The sequence below is a fragment of the Bombina bombina genome, chromosome 3 (genome assembly GCF_027579735.1).
Source record: "Bombina bombina isolate aBomBom1 chromosome 3, aBomBom1.pri, whole genome shotgun sequence".
NCBI classification, from domain to species: domain Eukaryota; kingdom Metazoa; phylum Chordata; class Amphibia; order Anura; family Bombinatoridae; genus Bombina; species Bombina bombina.
The window spans coordinates 957,228,880-957,241,244 of NC_069501.1; the positions used below are offsets into that span (position 1 = coordinate 957,228,880).

Consider the following 12,365-nt stretch of genomic DNA (forward strand, 5'->3'; position numbering starts at 1 on the left):
AGAATACAGTACTGCATCTGTATTTGAAAAATTAATAGTCATGGAGTAAAGCCAAATGCTACAACTTTGTGCTTCACAAAATTATTAGAACTAAATAATGAGTACAAGTAACGTCTGTCTAAACTAAGATAATAACACATTCTTTTTTCCTGTTAGTTTGTATTAGCCTTGGGGTTTTTTTAGCCTATGCGTCATAGTTTGAATAGTCTGTAGGTTTGAGTGAATGGGTTGGGGCCCCTCATTGAAATATAACATTTAGAAGTTTTCTTCTTTGTATTTATTAATGTGAATAAAGCGTTTGCATATTTGCTTAGGGTGCTAGGTTGATTTGAATATTTTTCTTTTTCCTGAAACACTTGGGGGCCGATTTATCAACTGTCGGGTGGACATGATCCGCTGCAGCATACACTGTCGGCATTTATCATTGCACAAGCATTTCATGGGAAATGATTGTGCAATACCGCCCCCTGCACATTCGCGGCCCAACGGACTCTAGCAGGGGGTGTCAATCATCCCAATCGTATCCGATCGGGATGATTTCTGTCTGCCGTATCAGAGGTGGCGGTCGAGTTAAGGAGCAGCGGTCTTAAGACCACTGCTTCTTAACTCCTGATTTTGGCGAGCCTAAGGGCTCGCACGGAATAGGCAGCTTGACAGCTTCGTAAATCAGCCCCTTAAAGTTAATTTGTATTGGCAAATACTTTACAAAATCATATACAGTACACACTGTTTACTGTTACAGATTTAATCCTTGCAAGATTACGTTTGGTTTTAAACTATGCATAGTTAAACTGTATAATTCTTTACAATTGAGATATTAAAACTAAACCAATGTATTAATTATGTCTGAATCTACTTTGAAATATAACTGTTCAATATTTTTTTAATTCAAAGCAAGTTCAATACTCATTCGAATATATCGTTGAAGGGGAAGCTAATTTTATACTGAATACATTAACACAAAGGTCAAAACTATAAAGGGAGCAGAATCACTAATTGTATTATTAATAATAATGTTGCAGCTTAATGGTACTTTTTCATTTGAAGATTTCAAAGCAATTCAGGAACCAATTTAGCATGATTAAAATAAGGTGCTTTGCAAACTTAAAGGGCAAAAGACTACTTGAATGTCATTGTTAAAGGGGCATAAACTGTATATTATACAGTAATTATACTTTTGCAAAAATGCATATCGTAAAGGGTATTAAATGGACATGAAACCCAAAAATGTTCTTTCATGATTCAGATACAGTATACAGTTGTAAACTACTTTCCAATTTACTTCTATTATGATTTGCTTCATTCTTTTGGTATCCTTTGCTGAAAAGGATACCTAGGTAGGCTCAGGAGCTGGGCGCTAACTTCTGATTGGTGGCTGCACACATATGCCTCTTGTCATTGGTTTACCAATATTTTAAGCTAGTTCCCAGTAGCGCATTGTTGCATCTTCAATAAAGGATACCAAGAGAATGAATATTGATAACAGAAGTACATTCAAAAGTTGTAAACTGCATGCTCTATCTAAATCATGAAAAAAATATTTTTGGGTTTTGTGTCCCTTTAAGGACTAAACTAAAATGAGCATCAGAGTCATAGTTTGAAGGCAGTCTGTAGGTTTGAGTGAATGGGTTGGGGCCCCTCATTTAAATATAATATTTAGAAGTTTTCTTCTTTGTATTTAATGATGTGAATAAAACGTTTGCATATTTGCTTAGGGTGCTGGGATGATTTGAATATTGCTGCTATCCGCTGTAGCATAAGATGTCGGCATTTATCATTGCACAAGCATTTCATGTGAAATGCTTGTGCAATTCCGCCCCCTGCACATTCACGGCCCATCAGCAATTAGCAGGGGGTGTCAATCATCCCAATCGTATCCGATCGGGTTGATAGCTTTTACTCTGCATGTGACATGCAGAGCATCCATCCTTATATGTCTGCGTCTGTATAGGGTTTATGTTCACAAAATATAATTATCTGCTTCTCTCAAAATGCAAACCTGGCAAAAATGTATATTTTCATGCTAAATGTTATAACATCCCTGTCAGCCGTTCAGACTGTAGCCATGGCTAATTTTCAGCACTACAACCTTATAACAGCAACCTCTTTTTTTAAATTCTTTATAACATATTTTGTAATATCCCAAACTGCACAGTGTTTTCCCTGTCTTCATAATGGGAACAGCTACATTATAAACTATGTTCCATCTCTGAATATTTATATTAACTTACCTCTCTGAATGGTCTTTAGAAATGTATTTAAACACTATTGGTTTGCAGTTTATATGATAAATAACCACTAAACTGGTATAATCCAAAGTATACAATTCAGTCAGCCTTATTGATAAAATAGCTAAGTAAAAAAGTTCCACGTTGTAAGATGAGAACAATTTGGAATAGCTACTAAAACATCTATAAATTCATTTTTGTCCCCAAATTTGCTTTGAGTGCTTGAATTACCTTCTTATCTTATGATTTTGCTGCACATTTTAGTTAAATCTTATAACTGACTTTAAAAATTGAATTGCCATTGAATATATTTATACAATCAATGCATCTTTATTTACTGCACATGTTTAACAATGGATTATTATTATTCTATAAAGCGCTGGCTGTTTGCAGGGCCACATTATGACTTTTGTAGACCCTAGGCACATTGGCTTTTCCGGCTCCTTGCGCTGTTACAAAAATAATAATAATAATAATAATAATATGTTATGACTGTGTTGCTATAACAATGACTATAATAAAGACTGGTTTATAGTTGCCTTTATACTAATGCTGTTAAAGTATGTATCTTGCTTATTAAGACATGTAAATGTGATGAGGCTAAGTTGGCTTCCTATCCACTATCATTCAGTTGGCTGAAGGGGGTCAGGAACCACCTGCATAATAACCTTAACTGCCCCCCAACTGTGAACCCTCACTCCATGATCTGAGGCTAGGCCTTTGGTGTTGTGCATTCTGACACCGCTGGCATTAAATAACAGGCAACAATTCTTTCTTGATTCATATAGAGCATACAAGTTTAAACAACTTTCCAATTTACTTCTATTATCTAATTTGCTTCATTCTATTGGTATTCTTTGTTAAAAAAGCAGCAATGCACTATTGGGAGCTAGTTAATGCTTTTGGTAAGCCAACATGAGGCATATATGTGCAGCCACCACTCAGCAGCTCAAGAACCTAACTAGGTATCCTTTTCAACAAGTAATACCAAGACAACTAAAAAAGTAGCAAATAGAAGTAAATTAGAAAGTTGTTTAAAATCACATGCTCTAAGGACATAAGCCATTTATTTGGGATTCTGGAAGTGAGAAAAAAAGCAAACATTTTCTTTGACACCAAAAGTTATTTTTTCTCTTCTGATTTTAAAAGAATTTTTTTTTGTGAGCTGCTAAAAGTATTGTGGGCCTTACTTAGGCACTGTGCCAGCTGTGCATAATGGGTAAGTTGGGCCTGGTAATATGATCAATAATGTAAGTGAATGGCTCTGTTTTGGTACTGCAGTAAATAATTGATAATACATTAGAAAAGAACTGTAGAAATAACTCAACCTAAAAAAAACAGAAAAAAATAGATAAATAAAAAGGTTCATTTCAAAATGTTATATTCATCAATCAGTTACTAAATAATATATATCACTATAACATTTTACAAAGACTGAATGTATCAACCCAGGAAAAATAAAAAAAGTCTGTCTCCTGTCCTGATGGGAGTTGAACCTGAGGCTACAGCCAATTAACAGGTACAATGTGGTAATACGGGTGAATCAGGAAATCTACCTTGGATTTGTGTTGAACTGCGATATTAAACTGCAGGTTTACTACAGCAAACAAATGAGGTCATTAAAAAATGGATACAATTTTGAATAGACATGAGATTCTTTTATTTAAATCCCTGTAGTGCTGAGCCTGCCAGGCCATACTATCATGTTACACCACAGGAAAATGACATTGGTCATGCTCTGTATCCCTTTCTAAAGTTCCCCGCTCCACATGCACTGCAGTTCAGTAGGCACTCATTTTGCTAAATTGGCCAAAGCTCATTGGATTTATTATCTATCCAGGGCTATACTGTTTCCTTCCCTTAGTTCCTCCAATCTACACTTTAATGAGCATATCTGGCAGCCCCTATTTTCGTATACCGTGCTCATTCATATATACACGCTGTACAGTATACAGTGTAAGGCATTGCATTTTATATTAAAGGAAGTTACATATAAATGCAACACTATTCAAACTCCTACAGGGAAACAGGGGAGCTATTAAACACATTGTTCCACTTCATTATAAATATTGCGTTTATTTGGATTTCCAACGTTTATTTTATTTTATAATCATACAATGATCACCAATGATCTTGAAGATTTAGTTTTCATTTTCACTGCTGACTTTTTATTGCTGGAGTGATTCTTGCTATCTCCCCAAGAGCGAGTAAGTTAAATTGCATACATAAAAAAAATGAATTTGCTAGACATTCATTTCTAATCTCCTATGAAAAAAAGAAAAAACCCCAAACATAGTAATAATATTCCTCCCAATGTATTTTGTTTTTATCAGAGCAGTGTGTTTCAAACATTAATTTTGAAAAACTGTGGTGATAAGGGAATAAACTAGTATAAGTCTGTAATTTACAGCCTTGCAACCTTAGGGACTTCTAAAATGTGTCATTGTGACCCAATCTCTTTGATTTACTGTAAGTATGAAGGTTGTGAGCAAGCAGAAGAATACATACTTTATGTACTCTGTAAAAATATTCTTCTGTTACAAGTATAGAAATCTTTTTTATTGTCTCAATCTACAGTGATACTGACACCGGGGGCCATACAAGGCTTCATAAAAGTAAGAAATTCTCCAGAGCAGTACTGCCCCCAAAACAATGAGTACATCTTTCATCTCAACGTGCAATGTGTGGCATGCAGAATAACCTTCAATACCTCATGCAAGCAGTCTTTACTGAATTCATTTCACTGATAAATGTATCTAGACTGAAAACCAATGCCTTTTAGCGGTTTATAAAAAAGCAAACCTGCCCTTTTATGTGCCACATATCATGCAGAGTTAAAAAGGATTGTATTTAGGAAAAAAGTATCCAAAAGCAGAGCTCAGAATCGCCCCACAATCTGTGGGATGGTCCTAATTTGTGTTTTCCTTATCTTGCTTTACAGCCTTCCTCTTTTTTATCCCAGTTTCTATGGAATTTCCCAAACTTCTCTAAGAAATGTCATAAACCCCACCTGGACCAATGCCCCAGACCACACATCTTCCATCCCTAAGTCACTGCACCAAGCTCTTCTGCACTACCATGAATTTAAGCCCATTCACTCAGACCTGGTTTACAATATCAAAATGTTTGTAGGTATGTGAAAGTAAAACGTGCATCAGGACTGATTTGCTGTTTTTGCCATCATAACTTCACCCCATTTTAAATAAGAATGCTCTCAGTAGAACCGTTATAGGTTTATCTGGGGCAGATTTATAATGGGTACTATTTAATTGACATTCTAGAACAAAATAAAATGTTTAATTTCATTAGAGCATTTTATTTTTAAACCAATTCCAAATGTTTTTAAAACCTATTTATGTGCACCTGGTGCAGTGTGTTGTTGCTACAGATAAGGATATTACAGAATAGGAGAAGCATATACAGTATATGTCCATACTTCAATCACTAGTCCCTTTCCAGATTAGCAAGGGTTAAACATGAAGGAAATTATATGAAGATTTGTGTGCGCCAGACCAGTTCTAATAATACATGAGCGTTTTTATTAAATAATCCTTCGATAATTTCTTGCTGTTGAAAAAATGACAGAGATATTATTAGAACTTGCCCAACACAAGAGTTTGGTGCCCACAAATCTTAATATAATTATCTGTATTACCAGTTGACACATTTTTAGGATTATTTAATTATATTTTTTTGTGGTGCTGTTCTTGTTTTCAAGAGCAGGGAATAAAGTTGTTTTTACTTTATAAAGGGCTCTATTCCAATCCATCAGAAGACGTGTAAAACACTGCATTGATTTTTACAGGGTTTCCAATTCGAAAACCATTTCAATATGTTAGAAACTCTTGCTTGATTTACATGTGACTTTGCACTGCATTCATTTCATAGATATTTTGCATTGGGATAATTAGACAGTGATTTTTCAATCAATCAGAAACCACTTTTGCTACCTTTTGTAAACTTGCTTTAGTTAGCAAATGGCCTGAGTTCAGAAGTATGCAATGTTTGTCATATTAGGAAAATATAGAAAGTATTTACACAATCAAACAGATCCAAGCAGTTGTGATATCATCATATAAAGTTGCAAGCTAAACACATGTCCTGCTTAGTTTAAAGAAAAGATACACTAATCTTATTAACCTATGTCTCTACTATTAGGAGCATGGCAAAAGTATAGGGGTTACTGAGCAGCGTGCATCCCAGCAATAAACAAGTGAGTAAATAAGAATGTACAGGGAGTGCAGAATTATTAGGCAAATGAGTATTTTGACCACATCATCCTCTTTATGCATGTTGTCTTACTCCAAGCTGTATAGGCTCCAAAGCCTACTACCAATTAAGCATATTAGGTGATGTGCATCTCTGTAATGAGAAGGGGTGTGGTCTAATGACATCAACACCCTATATCAGGTGTGCATAATTATTAGGCAACTTCCTTTCCTTTGGCAAAATGGGTCAAAAGAAGGACTTGACAGGCTCAGAAAAGTCAAAAATAGTGAGATATCTTGCAGAGGAATGCAGCACTCTTAAAATTGCAAAGCTTCTGAAGCGTGATCATCGAACAATCAAGCGTTTCATTCAAAATAGTCAACAGGGTCGCAAGAAGCGTGTGGAAAAACCAAGGCGCAAAATAACTGCCCATGAACTGAGAAAAGTCAAGCGTGCAGCTGCCAAGATGCCACTTGCCACCAGTTTGGCCATATTTCAGAGCTGCAACATCACTGGAGTGCCCAAAAGCACAAGGTGTGCAATACTCAGAGACATGGCCAAGGTAAGAAAGGCTGAAAGACGACCACCACTGAACAAGACACACAAGCTGAAACGTCAAGACTGGGCCAAGAAATATCTCAAGACTGATTTTTCTAAGGTTTTATGGACTGATGAAATGAGAGTGAGTCTTGATGGGCCAGATGGATGGGCCCATGGCTGGATTGGTAAAGGGCAGAGAGCTCCAGTCCGACGCAGACGCCAGCAAGGTGGAGGTGGAGTACTGGTTTGGGCTGGTATCATCAAAGATGAGCTTATGGGGCCTTTTCGGGTTGAGGATGGAGTCAAGCTCAACTCCCAGTCCTACTGCCAGTTTCTGGAAGACACCTTCTTCAAGCAGTGGTACCGGAAGTAGTCCGCATCCTTCAAGAAAAACATGATTTTCATGCAGGACAATGCTCCATCACACGCGTCCAAGTACTCCACAGCGTGGCTGGCAAGAAAGGGTATAAAAGAAGAAAATCTAATGACATGGCCTCCTTGTTCACCTGTTCTGAACCCCATTGAGAACCTGTGGTCCATCATCAAATGTGAGATTTACAAGGAGGGAAAATAGTACACCTCTCTGAACAGTGTCTGGGAGGCTGTGGTTGCTGCTGCACGCAATGTTGATGGTGAACAGATCAAAACACTGACAGAATCCATGGATGGCAGGCTTTTGAGTGTCCTTGCAAAGAAAGGTGGCTATATTGGTCACTGATTTGTTTTTGTTTTGTTTTTGAATGTCAGAAATGTATATTTGTGAATGTTGAGATGTTATATTGGTTTCACTGGTAAAAATAAATAATTGAAATGGGTATATATTTGTTTTTTGTTAAGTTGCCTAATAATTATGCACAGTAATAGTCACCTGCATACACAGATATCCCCCTAAAATAGCTAAAACTAAAAACAAACTAAAAACTACTTCCAAAAATATTCAGCTTTGATATTAATGAGTTTTTTGGGTTCATTGAGAACATGGTTGTTGTTCAATAATAAAATTAATCCTCAAAAATACAACTTGCCTAATAATTCTGCACTCCCTGTATAGTAATGTGTCCCTTCTTTATAACCTTAAGAAACAGCAAAGTACCTACCAGCCAGCCTATTACTGCTAAAACAGAGATCATTCTAAATTAGAAGATTCCAGTGTCTCACATTCTTCTGCTGTTGTAGAGACTGTAGTCGCTGTTGGGTTACATTTTGTTGGTTTAACCTTCTGTCTTGCTTGTCAATTTTCTTTCAAGTTTCAATGAAAATACTGCCAATCATAAATAAACTTTATTTCCAAGAAGTGTTATTTTTAGTCCCTGATTTGTGGGTATTTCACAATATAGTTTTTTATTGACAGAAGTACTGAGTCTATAATTGAAGATTTTAAACTTTACCTGTTTAGCAAGCTACAGGGGTGAAAAAAAATATTTTTAGGATATAGATAACAGCAAAAGAAGGCTAAAGTAAAGACAGCTGTACACCCAAGATCAACATAAAAATTCTTCTAATGAAGAGGCATACAACAAGTTATTGTACATACCTGATTAAAGGGACATGATACCCAAATGTTGAAACACTTGAAAGTGCTGCAGCATAGCTGTAAAAAGCTGACTAGAAAATATCACCTGAACATCTATCTCTATGTAAAAAAAAGAAGATACTTTACCTCAAAATGTACTGTATGTATTAACACCCCATTGTAAAGGACTTTAAGCAGCAAATCAGTATGTCTGTCCCTGGACCTGCAAGGGAGCGAGCTTCATGCACACTAATGTTATTTCCCTATTCAGTTTAAGGAAGTTTACTATGAAATCTCATAAGAGCTATGTGAAATCTCATGAGATCACAGTAAAAGAGTTCATGACCTCAGCACTGGTGATGCTGATTGGCTGATGTTCATTTCTTCCTTTTTTTTTTTTAACCTGCAGCTTGACAGTAACTGAAGTATAACTTTTTACACAGCACTTACTATGCTGAGCAGAGGAAATTGTGAGGTAAAATATCTTCCTTTTTTACATAGAGATTCTCAGGTGATATTTTCCTGTCAGCTTTTTACAGCAATGCTGCATCACTTTCAAGTGATTTAGCATATACGTATTGTGTCCCTTTAATGCACTACGTGTCAAGTAAAGCAGTTCTGGAACTGTGGCCTCTATGCAGGTCTAAATGACCTTTACATAGTTTTGAGTAAACATGTCACCTACTAAAACATTTCGATAACCACTGACCTTAATTTAATAACAGCTGGAGTATCTCTCTTATTATTCCCTATAAAGTATTGAAATATATTGACAATTGTGACCTTCAGTATAAAAATATCCACCAGTTACTTGTAAGAGCAGAGTTCATATAAAATGTAAATACCTTAAAGTGCTTGTCTTGCCTCATAGGAACAGAGATGAAAAAATCATTGTAAGATGAATCAAAATATGGATCAGCCTGAAAAATTGAGTTTTCAATTTTACTATTTTCTTGTTGCAAGGAGAAAGAAATTCTATCATTCATAAAGAGAGCTGCAAAAATAAGGAAAACAAACAAACTGTTAAAATGTACACTGTTTATTTTTAATCTAGTTACTATTTTAAAATAGAATAAAATAAATAAATATTCAAATTAACCTCCAATAAAATATTAATAAAATTATAAAAAGAAGCCACAGACTATAGAAAAGGTTTACTATTGCAGCATGTGTATCATTATGTTAAAAAAAAAAATATTCTGCTGTCATATTTGTAAATAATTTTAAATATATTATATTCTGAAAATAATAATAATAAAAAATGTATATATATATATATATATATATATAGTTATATATATATATATATATATATATATATATATATATATATATATATATATATATATATATATATATATATATATATAGTTAGATAGATAGATAGATATAAGATATATAATCAAGCCAAGATGAAAAAAAAACAACTTAGCAACAGCAGATACGTTAATATCAGCTTATACCAACTGTATCAAACTCACTCCACTTTTATTCCATGACAAGCTGCTAAGGGACTTTTGATCCCAGCTGCTGTTGCACCGGTATCAACTTTTCATAGTTGATGTAGTTATAGCCCATTAACTCTGAAGGTCAACATTTCACTACAATTAACCCTAACCACACTGTGACTGCAATAAATCCACACAGTTACCCAACCCTCCAATATGACCCCCCCATTGACATTATTCCCAACACAATCTCCTCCACTGCATGATACCCCTGTACAATGCAATCACCTCCTATACATGCCCTACTGTACACTAAATTAATCCTGCCTCTCCCTTTATTTAAGTCTCCACCTATGCAATATACTTCTCCATCCAAACACCCCAACACCCTCTCTACAAACCATTTTACAAACTTACTATCTGAAAGCAGTTGAGGCCACATAGTATTAAGATGCAATCCTTGTTGGTCTATCATATTATCCCCAGATTGTTTTTTTTTTCTCTTTATAGGAGAGAAATATTCCACAGTAACAGAACACAGTGAGAATAAAGATGAAGAAAACAGTGGTTGCAAGTAGCTGAAGGAAGGAGGTTCTTCAGTGAAGATTAAAATACATTTTCCTTTACCTTCTAGTTGCTCTACTTTATATCCTTATTCAGCTGTATGTACATATACCATTACACATTATTTGTTACCAAAAATACCCTGACAGTTTATCTAAAATGTGTATTTGTAGAACTCATGTTCATGATACTATTTACTGGTGTTCAAATATAGTTTACTCCTGAAGAAGGTATTTTACCAAATCATGTTGGACTGGGTGGACATAGTTTTACTGGAGCTTTTAATCATGTGGTTCCCTGTGGATACTTTCTATTAGTGAGGTGCTATTCATTGTAGTTATGTAGTATTGGGTACATGTGTAATATTTGAGATGATACTATATATATATATATATATATATATATATATATATATATATATTGATTTGGAGTAGCCGTGTTAGTCCAGAGATTTATATATCAAAATAACAAGAGTATTGCATTGAGCAATGATACTTTTTTATTGGACTAACTATACATTTATAAGATGACAAGCTTTTGGAAGAGTGTTGGTCAGTATTGCTTCAGACTTGAAAAAGGAAGACACTCTTCCGAAAGCTTGTCATCTTATAAATGTATATACAGTAAAAGAAATCCTCAGCACTCCAAAAAATTTTTATGGCAATTTATTGTTACCAGATAGTGACGTTTCGGGGTCACAGCCCCTTATTCATGCTTGATACATCAATATTTACATTGTTGCCTTTTAAACCTCTTAACTTTGGTGCCGATGCACCTAGACTGGAGCTCTAACTCCATCTACTGGCAGTCTAACAGTATTACATTCAATGAAAAAACTTTATTACATGTATATTCACAGATATATAAAAACTTAATCTAATAATTAATACTAAAACCTATATATAGATGCTGTAAATTTTATCTTATGGATCATTATATTTAGTATGGCATATCAGAACAGTAGTGACCGGCTTTTGTTCTGATATGCCATACTAAATATAATGATCCATAAGATAAAATTTACCTCATCTATATATAAGTTTTAGTATTAATTATTAGATTAAGTTTTTATATATCTGTGAATATGCATGTAATAAAGTTTTTTCATTGAATGTAATACTGTTAGACTGCCTGTAGATGGAGCTAGAGCTCCAGTCTAGGTGCATTGGCGCCAACGTTAAGAGGTTTAACCCCTTAATGACCACAATGTACCCTGTATGTCACTGGTTGTTAAGGGGTTTTTCAGGACATAATAGCACAAGTCTAGCAAGAACACTCTATTAATGCACTCCCTCCAGCAGGCTTTGTGGAATAGAGCAGTCTCAACGCTGGTGACAAGACCGCGCTATAAAACAATCAAGTCCCAAAAAAAGGACAGCGACATACAGGGTACGTCGCTGGTCCTTAAGAGGTTTAAAAGGCAACAATGTAACTATTGATATATCAAGCATGAATAAGGGGCTGTGACCCCGAAACATCGCTACCTGGTAACAATAAATTGCCATAAAAGAAATTTGGAGTGCTGAGGATTTCTTTTACTGTATTTACATATTCCTTGGGGACCTGGCAGTGTCATCAGATCCTATGTGCACCCCTCCACTGTTGTGCTGTTTCTCTTTCAACTATACTGATCTTATAAATGTATAGTTAGTCATATAAAAAAGTATCATTGCTCAATGCAATACTCTTGTTAATTTGATATGTATATATATATATATATATATATATATATATACATTTCTTTGTTCATAATATTTTCAAACTTTATAATTGTAAAGTAAAACTCACCATGACAGATACAGCTAAAACTTATAGATCCTAGGAAAAACAAACAAACATAATACTTACACCCATACAAGCCCA

General features: G+C 35.0%; 1 protein-coding gene across 1 annotated transcript in view; it reads right to left on the bottom strand.

Moving 5' to 3' along the window:
• The window catches only part of ERICH6B (glutamate rich 6B), a 119,690-nt gene that overhangs the window by 105,684 nt on the left and 1,641 nt on the right, over positions 1–12,365 (bottom strand). Inside the window, exons 2-3 of the mRNA XM_053708000.1 lie at positions 12,351–12,365; positions 9,336–9,484 (exon numbers count right to left, since the gene is read on the bottom strand). The exon at positions 12,351–12,365 is cut by the window's right edge and continues 50 nt beyond it. Of these exons, the coding sequence (XP_053563975.1) occupies positions 9,336–9,484; positions 12,351–12,365 (164 nt within the window). The remainder of the gene's footprint in view (positions 1–9,335; positions 9,485–12,350) is intronic.